The 19,057-nt window shown below is 58.0% G+C and overlaps 2 protein-coding genes across 3 annotated transcripts in view; one reads left to right on the forward strand and one right to left on the reverse strand.

Moving 5' to 3' along the window:
* Positions 1–19,057, forward strand: part of LOC116439026 (zinc finger protein OZF-like) — a 365,981-nt gene that overhangs the window by 290,602 nt on the left and 56,322 nt on the right. The gene's annotated exons all lie outside the window — the stretch shown is intronic.
* On the reverse strand, positions 9,879–17,534 carry LOC116439025 (zinc finger protein 239-like). Of its 2 annotated transcripts, none has more exons than XM_032098084.1 (4): positions 17,418–17,534; positions 11,821–11,899; positions 11,255–11,636; positions 9,879–11,002 (listed from the first exon to the last, which is right to left on the reverse strand). In XM_032098084.1, the coding sequence occupies exons 3-4, from the start codon at positions 11,620–11,622 to the stop codon at positions 10,294–10,296; spliced, it is 1,077 nt and encodes a 358-aa protein (XP_031953975.1). In that variant the 5' UTR covers positions 11,623–11,636; positions 11,821–11,899; positions 17,418–17,534; the 3' UTR covers positions 9,879–10,293. The 2 variants fall into 2 exon arrangements, with proteins under 2 accessions (XP_031953975.1, XP_031953974.1); XM_032098083.1 differs by having other exon boundaries at positions 9,879–11,170.

The following is a 19,057-nucleotide window of genomic DNA, read 5'->3' on the forward strand; positions in this document are numbered from 1 at the left end:
TCCCCGCCCACGGCTCCTCCCGGGAACTTCTGGAAACAGCAGCGGAAAGAGTTCAAAAATTCATCATTATTTCGGTTGATTTCGTTGGTTTCCGGGGAAGAACAGGTGGGAAATCCCCTCACCACAAACCTCCGGGGGGAGAACAACGGCGGGGGTAGGGGGGAAGGGAATAGAGAAAAACCACAATAAAATAGAAGAAAAAAAAAGAATAAGAGAAAAAAATAAAAGTAAAACAGTATATATAATAACATAACACATCGTACCTATGAAAAAAATAAAATGACGGCAGAGGTTATTGTGTTGGGACTTCGGATTTCTCCTCCAAGCTCCGAGCCGGGTCTGAGCAAGAAACCGGTGGGCTGGCAGAGACATCGCTGCTGAGGGGCTGAATATTTGCAAGATTAAAGGATCAAGGAACACCTTGAGTTTGCAGCACTCCCAGCGCACGCGTTCGATTCGCTCATTTCAAGGTGAAAGCTCTGCTTTGTAGCGATGAATGGAAACATTCAAGGAAATTCCCCTAGAAAGAGCCCGGGAAGTTTTGTGCTGGGAGAGCTCTCTCGGGGCAGCCCCGGCTCCTGCCCTGCTTGAGTCCCTCTCGAGCCCGCTGTGCTTTCCAGCTGCTTCGCTCCAGCTGCCCCAAATGCCCGTGAATTGCACGGAATTGGAAGAGATCCGAGTCCTCGTGGCTCGGGCTAAGGGCAGGGAGAGCTCACTCAGGGATCGCCATGGCGGCCACAAGAGCCCCGCCGTGGGGAGATGAACTGGATTTGGGACGGAGCGGATCAGAACAGGAGAGTGAGGAGTAAAATAAACCCTGGTACAGAACCTTCCCCCGACCTCCTTCTCCTTGCCGGACTTGCCTTTATCCGCGGCTCCTCCCTGCTGTGCCCAGCGGGGCAGGGAGAAGGGATGGGAGTCGCGGTCAGTTCGTGCCCCTGCTTCGCCCTCGGGGACAGGAATCCTTCCCTGCTCCGGCGCGGGGTCCCTCCCATGGGCTCAGTCCCTGCCCTGGCCAGCGGGGGTCCCTCCCCAGCCGTGCGGTCACTCCCCAGCCCGGCCCTGAGGCGCGGGGCAGTCGCGGGGCAGCCGCGCTCCGGCCCCGTCAGCGGCACCGCCGCTTCGTGCCGGGCAGGAGCGGCAGAAGGAGCCGGGCGGCGGCGGGGGCTGAATCCCGGCAGGAGGAGGAGGAAGAAGAGGAAGGGGCCGGGGCCGCCTGCGGTGTCCGATCCCCGGCAGCAGCGGCGAGGCCTCGGGGAGCGGCGGCGGGCGGGGCCCTTTGGAGCCGCTCCGAGGCTTTGGTGCCGCCGCGGGTCACTGAAGGAGTCGCTCGGCGGGACGGGCGAGCTGGGAACGGAAGAAAACACAGAGAAAAGAATAAAATCCAATCAAAGAGCCGCACCGAGGGGAGTCTCCGCCGGCCCGTGTCCCTGAAGGAGCTGCACCGAGAGACCGGCGAGGAGCCCGGCGGTGAAAGAGCCGCACCGCAGGGGAGCGGGATGAGAGGTGTGAATGGAATAAAATCTAGAGATTCGAATAAAAAATTATGAAAAGCCGCGCCCGGGAGTGGCCGCTGCGCAGCGACTAAAAAGCGGCACCGGGGCGTTCCGGGGGTTGTTCCCGAGCAGCTCCGCTCAGCCCTCGGGCACCGCGCTCGGGCCCCGCGCACTTTTCCAGCTCCCGCTGCCGCCGCCTCGGCCCCGCGGGGCCCAAAAACCCCGGAAAATCGCTGCCATGCACTAAAGAACCTTTTCGTGCTCAGCGAGGGGCGCAGAGGGGGGATCCTTATGAAGTCCCCTCCCCTCAGTCCCTGCTGGGCACAGCCGGGCATTAGCGCAGCTCCCGGGGCTGTGTCCCGGCACCGGCTGCTGCCACAGGGCACGGGGCTGCCGCGTTTGGGCATCAAAGCCGACAGATTTGGGGAGGAGGGACAGCCACAGAAACCCTCGGGGAGCCCTCGGGTGCCTGGAGCTGCACGAGGGGCACAAACGATGCCCCGGACACAGCGATGGCCCCAGCAGCGGCTCTGCCCCCCAGCACGGGGCTGTGTCCCAGACCCCACGGTCCAGCCCGAGGTTCGAGGGCGGCAGCGGAGCTGCTGGACGGAGCTTCCAGCCCCGCCAGCCGCAGCTCCGATCCCTTGGGCCGTGGCGCCGGTGACGGGTGTCCCTCGGCGCTCGGGGTCTGTCAGCTTTTGCAATGCAGAGGGAGAAACTGAGTCCCAAGTGGAGTCGGTTTCCACCAATCGCTATTTCTCCTTTCTTTTCTATGACGGATTTCACAGCGCTTCCTTTCCGCCCGGAGATTTGGAGAACAAAATTCCCGGCTGTCCTCTGCATCCCTGCAGCTTTCCACAGCCCCAGCCTCGTCCCTCCCCTCCCGGTTCCGTCTCTCCAGTCTCACCCTCGTGTCGCTGCCGGCTCGGAGGAAGGACATTCCCCCCGGCACCCCCTGCCTCCTCCTCCTGTCCCGTGGGGCGCAGTTGGTGCTTCTGGAGCCGCCTGCCCGCGCAGCCGGACCCGTCCTGCGGCCGCTCAGCGCTGGAGCCGAGGGAACGAACTGAGGGCATCGCTGGGCTGCGCTGGCCCCGGCCGGGTGCCCGGTGCCCCCAAAGCCGCTCTGGCACTCTGCTCACAGCTGCAGCACACAGAGCACAGAAGGAAAGGCTCGAGGGCTGGGATCGGGGCAGGGAGAGCTCACTCACTGCTCACTGTCAGGGCCACGACAGACCCGAGCTGGGGAAATTAATGGAATTTATTTCCAAACCAATCCCACCAGGAGAAGGAGAACTAAAAGAAATCCTACAAAACACCTTCCCCACCCCTCCCTCCTTCCCGGGCTCCCAGCCTCCGCCCGCAGTCCCTCCTCTGCTCTCCCTGCACGGCAATCTTGTCACCAGCCATGAACTTGGCTTTGGTCTCATCCCGGGATCTCTTCCCGGACAGGAAGAACTTTCCCCAGCAGAGATGCAGGCCCTGACGGCCTTTGAGGCTCAGGGTGTTTCTCCTGCAGCTCCTTGCAGGTCCCCTCTTCCCCTTCAGGAAAATGAATTCAGGAGTTAAAATTTTTAGCAATATATTATTGAACATTTATAAGTAGAAGAACAAAGGCGTGTCAGAGCGCTGGGGCGCTTGGCAATATTGCCAGAGGCGCACTCCATTCATTTTACTGTGCACTTAAGTACTCTCCTAAACTGTTACATATTCATTAAGCCCAGAAAGTAATTTACACTTCACTCACCTTTCCCCCCTCTCCGGTCGCTGCCCCCTTCCCCCAGCACGACGCCGCTTCTGTCCTCAGGATCGCTTCAGAATTGAAGACGGGCCCCTCTCTCCGGTGCCTCCCCAGCCTCCAGCCTAATTTGTAGCTGACACTTTCCTTGGGAGGTGTGAGCTTTGAGGAGATAACAATCTTCCTGGGATGGGCGGTTTATCTTCTCTGTTTCTTTAAGGTGTCCTGGTTCCTGCCTCTGTAGTTTCTCAACTCAAAAGACCACGTCATTATTAATACATTTCGTAACATATTACAACTATTTCGAAGTTACAATTTACCTTCATCTCGTTTCTACTGAAAGGGATGAGGGACTTGTCCTTACAAACAAGCTGTGGGCCCGCTGGAAGATAAAACTAGTACTGAGAGATAAAAGAAACAAAGGGAAGGATTCCACTGATTGATGACTGGAAAGAAAGAGATTTGTCCTTACAAATAAACTGTAGGTCTGCTGATAAATGAAACTGGGTATTGAGAAATGAAAGAAACAATGGGAAGAACCATTAAATTCCATAAGAATTAAAATACAGGGGGGTAAAATACATTAGAAGGGAGTCTTGGGTATCAGGCATTTTTGGAAGTCTGCATCTCTCAAGTACCTCAGCCAATGGGGGAACAGAGAGGGAAATGTGGCCGGGAAATTAGGATAAAAAGGAGGCTGTGCCCTCCAAAAATCTGAGAGACCCCAGGGGAAATGCCCCATGGCCTCTCCCTTTATTCGAATAAAGTAACAGGACTACTCTGTCTCCTTTTTGGACATAAACCTCTGGTGTTTGTGGATTAATTTTTCTGACAGAACTCAGGTATTTACTTTGTGAATGTGCTGATGGTGTGGATCCACCTAACTGACCCCTTCAGCCTTTTTTAAAGATTTTGGGGTTTGTTTCCAATACTGCTAATTTAAATTGTGGCTGAAGCAATAGGAAATTGAAATATGGATTGGGCATGACTTGTGTCATGAGTGTAAAACTATTGCAGTTTGAAACACGGGCCTAAAGCACTGCAAATAGAGATTATCAATCCCAGTGCATTGTGTGACAGCAGCTTTTCCTGGAGGATGTGCAGCACCCCAGAGACTGCAGCAGTGTGGCTGTGGGTGCTTGGAGCTCTGTCCTGTGCCACTGCAGGATGTCCTGAAACAGGACCTCAGCAGCCACCAGCCCAGGTCCCCCTCTGCCACTGCAGCTCCTTGGACCTTGTGTCCCCAAAAGCAGACACAAAGTGTTTCTGCTGCTCTCCCCTTTGCACAAATCCACACAAAACAGGGATTTTTCCCAACTCTTGTGTTCCCATTGTTCCATATTCCCAAAGAACCAGCACCCCCTCCTGATGAACATGGTGAGTTCCAAGGATGGCCACCAGCTCCCCTTCCTGCCTAGAAATCTTGGAAGTGCTTCTAAACACTACTCCCTTCGGCTCTTGGACAGCTGCTCTGGACACAGAGCTGGGAAAAAATTCACAGAGCTCATCCTGGTGGAGGGCCGAGGAAAAGGCAGTGGGAACATGGCAGTGAGGACAGCTGAGGGCTGCAGAGCGCCTCTGAATGACACCGTAACCTGGCACAGCAGCCCTGAGACACTGCTGTGGGGCACGGCTGGGCTTGAGGACGGCTCTGTGCCCTGCCAGCTCCGAGCAGGACTGGCAACCTAAACTCTGTCCCACCCCAACTCACTGAGAAGATGCCCTTCCTTCCTTCTCACCCTGCCAATGAGCTGCACATTCCCTCGGAAATTGTCAGGGCTTTCTTCAAGATGCAAAGTCCGACTTCGGGCTTTTTGCTCTGGTTTGGCAGTGGAGAAGGGCAATTCTTCCTCCATCAGCTCCAGACTGCACTGCCTCAGGAACATGGCCCACTCGCCAGCTTTGGCCCGCTCGTGGCACTTCTAGAGGAGGAAGAAAGTGCAATGGCACAATTCCAGCCCAAAAGGAAGGAAGAGTGGGACAGACAGAACATCCTGTGTAGATCCAGGCGTTCTGCTGGCACTGTGGAGAGTTTGGGTTCTTGCCAGTGGCATGTGTGTCCCTGAGTGCAATCTCTTGGCCTGCACCAGAGTCTCACTCACCTGCAAAAGCAGAAAGCTCCGTCGCTGTGCTCGCAAGGGGCTCGTCTGATGCCAAGCTGTCAGAGCCCTGTGAGGGGAGAGCGGGCCCAGCCGTGCCCGGGGCTGAGCCCCAGCAGAGCCCTGGCAGAGCCCGGAGCAGCCTCAGCATCGGCAGAGCCCGGCTGCAAGGAGAGAAACCAGAAGCCGCCCGTCAGCTGAAGCCTCCTGTCCCCTTGTCCCAGCCGCCTGCAGTGCCCAGGCCGTGCTGGCCGTGCTCAGAGCTGGGCCCAAAGCTGCCCAGCATTGCTGCCTTTGGGAGCAGAGCAGGAGGGCAGGACATGTGCCCAGCCTGCAGCCAGCCATGGCACATCCACCTCCTCAGCAGCTGCCCAGAGCCCAAAAGCAGCTTGGCAGCCACTGAAGAATTGGCTGCAGCCGCCCCAGCAAAGGGGGAACCTTTGGTGCCCGGCCAGGCCATGCCATGCCCAGCTCTGGGAGCATCCCCCTGGCTGTGCACTCACCTGCACATGGGGCGTGGAGCGTGTCTTTGAAGAAGGTGCCCAGGCTGAGGAGGAGCTTCTCATCCTTGAGGTCACCCTCCCGCCCTCTTTTCTCTTTTTGCTTTGCTTTCCTTCCTTCTCCCTCTCTTGCTCTGGCTTTCTCTCTCTCTTTCTTTCTGTTTCTCTTTTTCTTTCTTTCTTTCTTTCTGTCTGTCTGTCTTTCTTTTCTCTATTCTACTTTTCTCTTTAATTCTTTGGTTTTTTCATTTCCTGTTGTTTTCTGTCGTCTTTATTTCATTTTTTTCCCTCTTATTTCCTTCTTTTGCTTTTTCTTTACTTTCTATTTTCTTGTTGGTTTCACATTACTTTTAAGGATTCCTTCTGAATTCCTTCCTTCCTTCCGAATTCCTTCCTTCCTTCCTTCCTTCCGAATTCCTTCCTTCCGAATTGCTTCCTTCCTTCCTTCCTTCCTTCCTTCCTTCCTTCCTTCCTTCCGAATTGCTTCCTTCCTTCCTTCCTTCCTTCCTTCCTTCCTTCCTTCCTTCCTTCCTTCCTTCCGAATTCCTTCCTTCCTTCTTTCTCTTTCTCTCTCTCTCTCTCTTTCTCTCTTTCTTCCCTCACAAGCCGCTTCTCACCCCATTGAAGGGGTGCAAAGCAGCAGGATCGCCTCCCAATTGGGGCCCTCTAACCCTCCGAAAATGTGGGGAACTTCACCTCAGCCCCCCAAATTGCGGGGGCTTTTCATGACTTTCCCCAAATTCCCTGAAACCTCCCAGAAGCCACTTAGAGGCCCCAAAACTGCCAAAAAGAAGCAGGAGCCTCCCCAAAAGCGGCTCCTGCTTTCCCTCCCTGGAGTGAAACACGCCAAGTGCCCAAATCACCCCATCACTCCCAAACTTCATCCCACCCTCAAAATGCCATACCCATCCCATCCTATCCCCATCCCACCCATCCCATCCCATCCCATCCCATCCCATCCCATCCCACCCCTCCTGGACACCAATTCCCCTTCTGTGGCTCCTGACTCCCCACACACGGGGCTTGGGGCTGACGGATCGAGCCATTTGGGGCTGCCATCCAGATATTGGGGCTGGGATTGAGTTTATTGGAGGCAACCGCTCAACCCCTCCATCCAAATGGGAGCTTGGAACCTCTCCTCAGGCCTTGCTGTGCCCATGGGCTCACCTCAAGTCCCAAAATGAGAGCCAGGGCCCCTCAGGACATTCAGAACCTCTCAACATTGCCAGAAACAGCAGCATCCTTCCCAAAATGGGCTCCCCGCCTCCCTGCCAATAGATCCCACTTCCAAGTACCAGAGCCCCCCTCTCAGAACCCCTCCCAAAGCATTGGGGGGATCCCAAAACTGCCTCAGGAATGGGACATACCCTGACATCCCTTCAGGAATGGGGGATATTCCAGAACCCACTCAGCAACGGGGTTCCCCCGGCCTCATCATGCCCAGCCTTCAGCTGGCTCAGCCAGAGCCCATCCCGCCCTCAGCAGCCCCAGCCCAGCCCAGCCCTCCTGGGCAGGAAGCCCCAATGGCTGAGCCGGCCTGGGACACTTGCAGGGAACCGGGAGCAGCCGCAGCTTCTCGGGCCAGCCTGTGCCAGGCCCTGAGCGCCCTGCCAGGGAACCATTGCTGCCCCACATCCCATCTCAGCCTGCCCTCGGGCAGCAGGAAGCCGTTCCCTGGGGCCCGGCCCCGCAGGCCCTTGGCAAGAGTCTCTCTCAGCCAGCAATTGCTGCTCCTCCCTGCTGCGGGGCCCAAGCTGCAAGTTGATTTTCTGCCGCTGGCCCCGGCCCAGCCCCGAGCCAGGGCCAGCACCTTGCCCTGGAGCTCTGCGGGCGCTGCGTTTGTGCGGCCGCAGCGCAGCGGCCGCAGCTCGGAGCTGCCCTTTGTGTCCCCGCCGGCAGCTGGCAGAGCTGGCGGGGCCGGGCCAGGGCCGGGCCAGCCCCGGCCTTCCCGGCTCTGGGACACAGCGGCGGCAGCCCCAGCCTTCCAGCCCTGCACACGCTCCCACACAAGCCTCCAGAGCCGCGGCCACGCAACGCAACTGACCGGCCGCTGACCCCCCAGCCTGGCCTGATGGCCATTCCTCTGCCCACGCCTCGGTCAACCTCCCCTTGGCCACCTCCTGAGCCACAATGCCACAGACAAGTGGCACATACAGGTACAGAGCTCTGCCCAGAGCTGGCAGGGAACGTTCATTCAACATAGAAAACACACCAAGAAAAAGAGATCTCCCCCCAGCAGAGCTGTTCCCTCCTGCCGTACTTACACCTGCACACCCACAGCGCCTGAGACTGCAAGCAATGAGCATTCCCTGGGCACATCTGCAGCCAAAGCAGCTCGAGGACAGCCTTGCAGCAGGACTGCTCTCAGCTGAGCCAAAAAGGCCCCTCTGGCAGCTGCAGGGCCATTGCAAAGGGCAAGGGCCAGAGCCTCGGCCCACGCAGGAGGAAAGGGCTCTGAATTCCCCTGCCCTGGCACAGAAACCCTGTTCCCAGGCTGCTTCCCACACAGGATTCTTCTGGAGGACTGCGGAAAGCTGAGAGTCAGCTCTGGCTTCTCCACTTTCCATGTCCTAGAGCTACCTGGCAGAAGAAATGGAGGGACAGCTCTGGTGGCACAATCCCTCCCGGCCCAGGGCACAGCGCTGGGAAGGTCTTTTCGTGCCGAGGCTTTGCTGCGGCCAAGGAAAGCTCCTGGCTCAGGGTCACCTTTCCTGCTGGGCCAGACCCCCCGAGTGGCCCAGCAGCAGCAGAGAATTCCAGCACAGCCCCGGCATGGGCAGGGCGGCCCTGGGCAGGCTGCGGGAGCCGACAGCGGCTGAGCTCAGAGCAGCTGAGCCCGGGGGCTCTTGGCCAAGGCCGAGGCCCAGTGAGCATTTCTCAGGTTGCAGGGCGGCCTGGAAAGGTGCTGGGGGGATAATTCACCCCCCAGTGTGGTCCCTGTCGCTCCCAGTATTTCCATGTCTGTGGTCGCAGCGCTGCTCCCAGCCCTGATCCGTGCGGATGGGAATGTCCCGCTCCCTTCCCGGGGCAGGCTCACACCTGAGCCAGGTGTGCAGGGCAGGACCTTGCCCTGAGCCCAAGCCCTGTCCCCCCTGCAGGATCTGCTTCCCATCGGCCTCTTCCTCCTGCGGCCCCAAGCCCAGCTCGGTGATGACCGAAGGGCGCTGGGCCGGGGTCATCCCCCGGCGGGGGCTGCGCACCCCCTCTGCCCCCTCCCCAAATTCCCTCCCGGGGGCAGCAGGGGCTGGGGCAGGAGCCCTGTGGGGAGGGAAAAGGGGGTGACACCGGGATGGGGGCATCACACACGCTCTGAGGGGGACACACACGGCCCCTGGGGACACCCCTCACCTTCTCCCGCAGCGCCAGGAGGATGAACCCCAACATGGAGCCCCCAAAACCCAAGCAGCATCTTGGGGGGCAGGGTCGGGTGGCAGTTTTAGGGGTCTGGGGGATCACAAGCACCCCAAAACCCCCTCCCAGCCCAACAGCCACTCCCAGACCCCTCAAACCAACCCACAGCTCTGTGCCAGGAACTCCCCCAACAACCATTCCCTGCAACATAAATGACCCCAAGAACCACCCAAATTCTCTCCAAGACACACAGCCAAGGCAAGACCCCCAAAACTCCCTCACAGACCACCCCAAAAGCCCCCTCCAAGCACCACAAATGCCCATCAAGGGTGACAGGAGCCCCTCCCAATCCCCCCACGAGCCCCTCAATCCCCTCCCAGCCCCCCATGGCACTGACCAGGAGAGCTTGGAGGACAGGAACATCCCCAGCCAGGAGCAGCTCAGGCACTTCAGCAGCAATTTGGGCATTTTGGGGGGCACACCCCAAACGGGGAGACGCAGGCCAGGGACTGGGACAGACACCCGCAATCCCTGGAGAACAGACGGGCTCAGGTGGACACGTTCTGCCAGCACAACTACAAGATCGTGGCCCTGTCTGCCCAGCCCATGGCCTCACAACACCCAAATCCTCCTGAATATTCCCCTGAACCAACCCCAAATTCACCCCCAAATCCCAGTAAAATGGTGCTGCTTTAGATACCTTTGTTGAATTCCTTTATTTCTACCCCAGTTTTGGTTGTTTTGACAGGATGAAGCAGGAAACTATTTGCACTGAAAAAGACCTCCAAGATCATCCAGGATTGCTGGATGCCACCAGAAGAAACAACCGGACAGAGCAGGTGAGAACTTTTGGGCCGTAAACTCAACAAATCAGCTCTTCCCAATGAATTTCTGATTTCAGAGTCCCGATGGATGTTCCAGCCCCTGCGTTCACCCAGGTGCCTACGGGGATCCAGGAGGACGTGGAGAGCACCAGCCAGGGCTCTTCCCAAACTGGATCACGGGAAATGTGGGTCACCAGGGCTCTGCCAAACGTGGGTCCTCTGCTGGGGGATGAAGTTGGAGTAGAGGATGAAGCTCTTCCTGCACTCGGGGCACTCGCAGGGCTTCCCTTACCGGTGTCTCCGTTGGTGTCTGGTCAAGTGAGAGCTCCTGGAGAAGCTCTTCCCACACTGGGGACACTCGTAGGGTCTCTCCCCGGTGTGGATGCGCCGGTGCCTGACGAGGGCAGAGTTGTGCCTGAAGCCCTTCCTGCAGTCGGGGCAGCGGAAGGGCCTCTCCTCTGTGTGAATCCGCTGGTGCAGGACGAGACTGGAGCTGGTGTGAAACCTCTTCCCACACTCGGAACACTCGTAGGGCCTCTCTCCCGTGTGGATGCGCTGGTGGACGATCAGGCTGGAGGTCTGGCTGAAGCTCTGCCCACATTCCCCACACTCATAGGGCCATTCCCCCGTGTGGATTATCTGGTGGCGGAGCAGGGTGGAGCTGTCTCTGAAGCTCTTCCCACACTCCCCACACTCATAGGGCCGTCCTCCAGTGTGGATCCTCTGGTGGCGGATCAGGTTGGAGCTCTGGCTGAAGCTCTGCCCACATTCCCCACACTCATAGGGCCGTCCCCCAGTGTGGATGCGCTGGTGGACGATCAGGCGGGAGCTCGTGCTGAAGCTCTTCCCACATTCCCCACACTCATAGGGCCGTTCCCCAGTGTGGATCCTCTGGTGGCGGAGCAGGTGGGAGCTCCAGATGAAGCTCTTCCCACATTCCCCACACTCATAGGGCCGTTCCCGAGTGTGGATCATCTGGTGGCGGAGCAGGGTGGAGCTCTGGCTGAAGCTCTTCCAGCATTCCCCACACTCATAGGGCCGTTCCCCAGTGTGGACCCTCTGGTGGACAATCAGGTTGGAGCTTGTGGTGAAGCTCTTCTGGCATTCCCCACACTTGTAGGGCCACTCCCCGGTGTGGATCCTCTGGTGGCGGATGAGGCTGGAGCTGTGGCTGAACCTCTTCCAGCATTCCCCACACTCATAGGGCTGTCCCCCAGTGTGGATCCTCTGGTGGACGATCAGGGTGGACCTCTGGCTGAAGCTCTTCCCACATTCCCCACACTCATAGGGCCGTTCCCCAGTGTGGATCATCTGGTGGCGGATCAGGTGGGAGCTCTGGCGGAAGCTCTTCTGGCATTCCACACACTTGTAGGGCTTCTCCCCAGTGGGAAGCTGCTCATGGACCACCTGGTCTGAGCTCTGGCTCAATCTCCGGCTGCCTTCCCGGCACAGGGTGGGTCTGTCCTCCTCAGAGCACCCTGGGCTGCGTTTGCAGCCCCTCCTCCTGTGGGGTCTCCGTGCTTTTTCCTTCCCATTGGATTCCTGCGCCGTGGAGCCGCTCAAAACGGCCTCTTCCACCAGGTTCTGCTGCGGGGATTTGTCCTCCCTGGGCTCCATCCTCAGCTCCTTGTCTGGGGAGGAAGACAAGGAGAGGATGGGATTTGCCTCCGTGCCACAGGGAAGGGCAAGGAGATCCCCCCAGTCCGTCCCCAGCAGGTCGGCGTCGGCAGCGGGGTTGTCCTGCAGCTGGAGGCGATGCTGGGCTGGGAGATGGAGCAGGAGAGAGGGGGAAAGGGGCAGTGACTTCCTCCTCACCTGCCTGAGTGTCTCAGGGCATCTTCCTCTTCCTTGCAGCCTCCTCCTATATCTGGCCAAGGTTTGGGAATGGGAAATCCTGGTCGGGGGCAAAACAAGAGATGAGCACCTTGAGTTTGAAGGTCCCTCTGCCCGTCCCTCTCTAGAAGACACCAGGCATCGTGTGTCCATAAAAACCTGCTCAGGAAAAGCCTCCCAGGAGTTCCCTGTCTCTGGTCCCTCCCCTTTGGTGTTCGGGGTTCCCCCCTGTCCCAGCTGCTGGGGGTCACGCTTGTATTGGGGGTCCCCCTCTCTACTTGGTCCCCGCCCTCCCCAGGCTGCTGGGACTCCCAGGAATCCAAAAAGCTCCCCCCTCTTCCATCTCCCCAATTAGGAATGCTGGGGGTGATGGGCTCCAAGGAGTCCCCCTTGCCCCTCTCCAGGCTGTTGAGGGTCCTCTCCCATCCCTCCTCCTCCTCCTCCTGCCCCGTTCCCGAGCCCCTCGCAGCCCGCGGGGTTGGAGCAGCGGGGATGGAGCCGGGACAGGTCGGGATGGGCAGCGCGGGGCTCTCGGCTGCTCCCACCCGCTGGGGGCGGGGGAACCCGGCCCGGGGAAAAGGAGAGGGAAACTGGGAACATTGGGGGCTGCAGATCCAAACTGGGCCTTGCTGGGGACCCTGCGTGGGGACTTGCAGCCCTTGGGGCTCCTCTCGAGAGCCTGGAGAGCCGCGAGGGGGAACGCAGAGAGGGCTGGGGGATGCCAGCAGTGGCACCACTGGCACTGACTGGTTTGTACTGGGATAACTGGAACCTTACTGGGGCCACTGGGAGTGACTGGGAATGGCTAGGAGCATGCTGAGGGCAGCTGGGATATACTGGGAGCATCTGTCAACCATACTGGGAACGACTGGAACCACAATGGGAACAATTGGGACCATGGTGGGGAGAAATGGGGCTACACTGAAGGCAACTGGGCATGACTGGGACCATGCTGGGAAGGACTTGGGTCATATGGTGTGTGTCTGGGACTATACTGAATCACATTCAACTGGGATCACACTGGAAGGAACAGAGAGCAACTGGAACCATGGTGGGGGCAACTGGCATCCAACTGGGATCACGGTAGGAGAAGCTGGGCCCATGCGGAGGGAGACTGGGATCATACTGGACCCTACTTGGAGAAACTGGGACTGCATGGAGGGTGACTGGGAGTGGTTGTGAGACACTGGGATCACACTGGAAGCAGCTCAGGACAAATGGGAGTGACTGGGAACATGCTGGGAGCAACTGGGATGCACTGGGAGAGATTGAAACCACAGTGGGGGTAAATGGGAGCAACTGGAACCACACTGGATGATAATGGGAGCAGCTGTGCCCATGCTGGGGTCATACTGGGATGCTGCTGGAACTGACTGGGATCATACTGGGAATGACTGCAATAGTACTGGCAGTATCTGAGAGTGCCTGAGATCCTACTGGAATCAGACTGGGACTGACTGGAAAGGTGCTGGCCGTGACTGGAACCATACTGGAAGAGACTTGGAGCAACTGGGCCCAGACTGGGAGTAACAGGGAGTCACTTTGGGTGTGACTGGAGTAATACTGGGAGTATCTGGGAGTGACTGGGATCATACTTGGGAGTGACTGGGATCATCCTGGAAATGACTGGAACCATACTGGGAGTGACTCCGGGTCCTATTGGATCATCCTGGGAGCCACTGGGATTACAGTGGGTGTGAATGGAACCTGACTGGGACTTACTGGGAGCATACTGGGCCCCTGTTGGGAGGAAAATGGGGACACATTGGGAGCAACTGAGAACAACTGGAAGGTACTGGAACCATGCTGAGGGGACTGAGACCACAACTGGGGCCACTGGGACCATACTGGGAGCAGCTGGGACCACACTTTGGGACACTGACAGAAACTGGGATTTCCCCAGAGTTAACTGGGAGAAACTGGGAAAGACTGGGATCATTCTGAGGTAACTAGAACCTTTCTGTGGACACTGGGAGTGACTGGGAATGACTAGGAGCATGCTGAGGGCAACTGGGATATACTGGGTGTCTCTGTATCCATAATGGAGTGACTGGACCCACAATGGAAACAGCTGGGCCCATGCTGGGGGGCAACTGGGAGTGACTGGATCTACACTGGGGGCAACTGGGCATTACTGGGACCATGCTGAGAGGGACTGGGACTATCTTGGGGCAAATGGATTCATACGGGGAGGAACAGGGAACAACTGGAACTACTCTGGAGGCAACTGGGCTCATACTGGGACCACAGTGGGAGCAGTTGGACCCATGGTGGGTGAGACTGGGATCACACTGAGGGTGACTGGAGTCATACTGGGAGTGACTGGGAGTGGCTGTGAGCAACTGGAATCATGCTCAAAGCGACTGGGAGGAGGTGGGAGTGACTGGGAGAATGCTGGGAGTGACTGGGATATACTGGGAGAGACAGGGAGTCACAGGGATCATACTGGAGGCTCTTGGGGTGTAGTGGGTTGAACCTGAGTTGATGGACAGTCTTTTAGACTAATGACGCTTCTCACAATTTACAAATTTAAACCGCACGGAAAGGCAGGACTTCCCTTTTTCCTGAGCTCGCCTGCTGGAAGGTGGGGGGGCTCCGAGCCTCCGCGCCCCGCCGGGCCAGGCCAGGGCCACTGCCCCTTCCCCCCTTTCCCAACACTGCGGCACGGACACTGGGTCGCTGCAGGGGGACTGTCCCAGAGCTGCAGGCAGCTAAAACCAGCCATGGACTGCTCACAGCTAAAGCCAGCCATGGACTGCTCACAGCTAAACCCATCCAGCGCAGCTTCTGGGGACAGGCGGGTCCTTCTCCTCTCCATGCGGAGCCGGCGGAGTCAACGGGAGCCGGCAGAGCCTCCTGTCTGCAGCCAGCACACTCCATGCCGAACTGAAGAGGACACCACACAGCCAGCAGCACAGAGGGAGCGAGGCTTTCTCCACCGTAAAGCCTGAACAAGAGCACTCTTCAACGTGGCGGCTTCGGAGTCAGAAGAGAAAGTGAGTCCTGTGGGACGGAGCTGGAAATGGCGATGGGAGAAAAGAGGGTGGTGCCGCAATTCTCGCGCGTAGCTTAAAAACCTTCTTGCATGCCGTGGTAAGAAACTGTAATACCACAAACTGTTTGTCTCTTTAATCCATTTGAAGTATGTGGAGGGATGGAGAATCCTTGTGTGGCCTGTGAAGATTGTGAAGAGTGCCTGTGCCAGGCTATAATAGAAGCAGTGAGAAGCTTTTAGAGACTTGTGGCGAAGAAAGCCTTTGTGTGCAAGCCAAAATAACTTATCCTTAAAAAGATTAATAGCCCCATGTGATGGCCCATGTTTTGCAGTGTGAAGGAACTGTGAGATTCTTCATGGGAGAGATGTTTTACACACAGCAGATTGATTGTTTCCGGGCGGGTCTGCTGTTAGTAGCAGTTTGGGAACCACGTGCAACTGAAGAAAACCCTTTTTTCCTTAAGCATAAGAGAGAGACTGTTCAAGAACTGTAACACTGACTAACGTCCCATGTTCTGTTATTCTTTGTGCGAGTTGGGTAAAAGGAAAGAAGTGCTGGAAAGGGGGGGGGTGAGGGGGGAATTTGCTTTAATTTCTTGTTATTTCTCTTTACTTTTAATTCTATTAGTAATAAAACTCTTTCACTGTACTGCAACTCTTTAAGGTTTGTGCCTGCTTTGCTTTCTCCTAATTCTAATCTCACAGAAGGAAAATAAGTAAGTAATGAATATTTTGAACCAAAACCACTACATGGGGTCACACTGGCATTGACAGGGAGTGTAGGAGATTAGGGACAGGCGTTCGGAAGATATCGCGTTGTGTGGGACAGGTAAAGCCCCTCCCCTCTACAGGTAATACCTGACCAGAAGGAAGTGACGTGGTAAACCCAGGTTATTTAACCCTATGTAACCCATGAATAAACGCCATTTGCCGTCCACCACATTGGTGTCTGTGAGCTGATGGCCCGAACGACCTGAGGTGGTTGTCGTGCTGTTCCTGAACCAGGTCGCTATGCCTCCGAGAGGCAACAAGGGAGTGACTGGGATCACACTGGGGGTCACTGGCACCATACTGGGAGTGACTGGGGTCATACTGGGAGTGGCTACAATGACACTGGGATAATGGTGGGTGTGATTGGACCCTGACTGGGGGTTACTGGGAGCTGCCAGGCCCATGCTGGGAGCCACCTGTGCACACGCTGGGAGGAACTGGGAGCAACTGGGAATGGCAGGGTGTGTGGAGGCCGGTGGGCCTGTTGGACAAGGAACCAAAGGAGTCCTACGGTGGGATAAGTCCTTGGTCCCTTTCCAGCTCATGGGGACTGAAAAACTTCCCCAGAATGCTTTGTTCTGTTCTCTTCAGGTACCCCAGTTCTGCTCCCCTCCTTGGCTCCCTTGGCCGCCACAGCCCTGGTTACCTGATACCCCCTCAGAGTTTCCCCAATGAGTTCCTTTACCCTGGGCCCCCCATTGCTCTGCCCCGGGACTTCTCTGAGACCTTGCACGAGTGCGGATGCATTAAAGCCCTCCTGCAAACCCTTCTGCGAAAACTCTTCTTGCTCCTTCATCCTCGGACTGTTTCGCTGGCGATCCGTGGCTGTGTGCAATGTGCCGGCTGCACTGAGAGGCTTTCTTGGAGGCGCTTTGGGGAAGCTCATGACACGACACCAGACAACAGAAACGCCACAAGGGTGCATGCTGGTGACAACTCGGATGTACTGGGAGTGACTGGGATGATACTGGGGGCAACTGAACCATGCTGAGGTAAGTGGGAGTGCCTGGGAATGACTACAAGAATGTTCAGAATAACTGGGATATACTGGGAGTGCCTGAGACCATTTGGGTGGGGACTGCAACCACACTGGGAGCAACTGGGAATGTGCTGGGGGCAACTGGGACCAAGCTTGAGGCAACTTGGGGGCAAGTGGAAGTGACTGGGGCCTTGCTGAGAAAGACTGCCTTCATACTGGGACTGACTGGGACTATGCTAGGGGCAACTGGGAGAACTGGGAACACACTGGACAAAAGCTGGAGGAGGAACTGGGAGCAACTGCGAGCGTGCTGGGGGAAAATGGTATCACAGTAGGGAATGACTGGGAGTGACTGGGCTCCTACTGGGAGCAACTGGGATCATGCAGGGAGGGAGGGGAAGTGACCAGGATCATACTGGGACTGACTGGGCTCCTACTGGGAGCAGCCACCTCCGGGCCCCGGGACCCCGGAGCCCCTTTCCCGGCCATGCCGCCCCTGCAGCCCCCAGACCCCCCCGCCGGGGTCCCGCCAATCCCAGGGCTCCCCCCTCTCGGGCTCCCCGCTTTGGGCTCCTGGGGCTCTCCTCTCTCTGGGGTCCCGCTTACGGAAGCCGGGGCTCCCGGGGCTCCCCAAAACCGGTGTCCCCCCGCCCCCGCCGGCCCCGCGCGCTCCCCACGGGGCCCCGGCAGAGCTCGGAGGGCCCGGCCCGGGAAGCCCAACCCCCACCGCGGGGGGACCCGCATCCCCCCGCCCCCACCGGGGCTCTGCCGCCACCGCCACCGGCACCCCCAAAAACACCTCCCGGGGACCCCCGATGTCCCCTCGAGCGGCACCTCCGGGATGGGGGGCGATGGTCCCGGGGGGCTGCGAGTTCAGCGAGCGCTGGAGCCGCGTGATTCCGCCTCTCCTCCTCTCTTCCAGCTTCCCGCTGCCGCTCCGCCTCTTCCTCCCTCCTCTTGCTCCTCTTCCTCCTGCCGCCCCATCCCAATCCCACCTCCCCCTCCTCCCTCCCTCCCTCCTCCTCGTCCTCCTCCTGCCCCGTTCCCGAGCCCCTCGCAGCCCGCGGGGTTGGAGCAGCGGGGATGGAGCCGGGACAGGTCGGGATGGGCAGCGCGGGGCTCTCGGCTGCTCCCACCCGCTGGGGGCGGGGGAACCCAGCCCGGGGAAAAGGAGAGGGAAACTGGGAACATTGGGGGCTGCAGATCCAAACTGGGCCTTGCTGGGGACCCTGCGTGGGGACTTGCAGCCCTTGGGGCTCCTCTCGGGAGCCTGGAGAGCCGCGAGGGGGAACGCAGAGAGGGCTGGGGGGTGCCAGCAGTGGCACCACTGGCACTGACTGGTTTGTACTGGGATAACTGGAACCTTACTGGGGCCACTGGGAGTGACTGGGAATGACTAGGAGCATGCTGAGGGCAGCTGGGATATACTGGGAGCATCTGTCAACCATACTGGGAACGACTGGAACCACACTGGGAACAACCAGGACCATGGTGGGGAGAAATGGGGCTATGCTGGGGGTAACTTGGAGCGAGTGGGAGTGACTGGGTCTGAACTGGGGGCAACTGGGCATGACTGGGACCACGCTGGGAGGAACTGGGATCACATGGGGTGGGACTGGGACTATGCTAGGGACAACTGCACTGGGATCCTACTGGATCATATTTGGGGCAACTGGGACTGCACGGAGGGTGACTGGGAGTGGTTGTGAGACACTGGGATCACACTGGAAGCAGCTCAGGAGAAATGGGAGTGACTGGGAACATGCTGGGAGCAACTGGGATGCACTGGGAGAGATTGAAACCACAGTGGGGGTAAATGGGAGCAACTGGAACCACACTGGATGATAATGGGAGCAGCTGTGCCCATGCTGGGGTCATACTGGGATGCTGCTGGAACTGACTGGGATCATACTGGGAATGACTGCAATAGTACTGGCAGTATCTGAGAGTGCCTGAGATCCTACTGGAATCAGACTGGGAGTGACTGGAAAGGTGCTGGCTGTGACTGGAACCACACTGGAAGTGACTGGGAGCAACTGGGCCCAGACTGGGAGTAACAGGGAGTCACTTTGGGTGTGACTGGAATAATACTGGGAGTATCTGGGAGTGACTTGGGCCATACTGGAGGTGACTGGTTGCAACTGGGATGATACAGGAAGTGGCGGGAAGTGACTGGGATTATACTGGAGGCTACTGGGATCATACTGGCATTGAGAGGGAGCAACTGGGATCAGGATTGGGGAACCTGGCATTATACTGAGAGTGACTGGGATCATCCTGGAAGTGACTGGAACCATACTGGGAGTGACTCTGGGTCCTATTGGATCATCCTGAGAGCCACTGGGATTACAGTGGGTGTGAATGGAACCTGACTGGGAGTTACTGGGAGCGACTGGGCCCATGTTGGAAGGAAAATGGGGACACATTGGGAGCAACTGGGATACACTGGAAAGTACTGGAACCATGCTGAGGGG

This window comes from Corvus moneduloides, unplaced genomic scaffold, assembly GCF_009650955.1.
Source record: "Corvus moneduloides isolate bCorMon1 unplaced genomic scaffold, bCorMon1.pri scaffold_89_arrow_ctg1, whole genome shotgun sequence".
Taxonomy (NCBI): domain Eukaryota; kingdom Metazoa; phylum Chordata; class Aves; order Passeriformes; family Corvidae; genus Corvus; species Corvus moneduloides.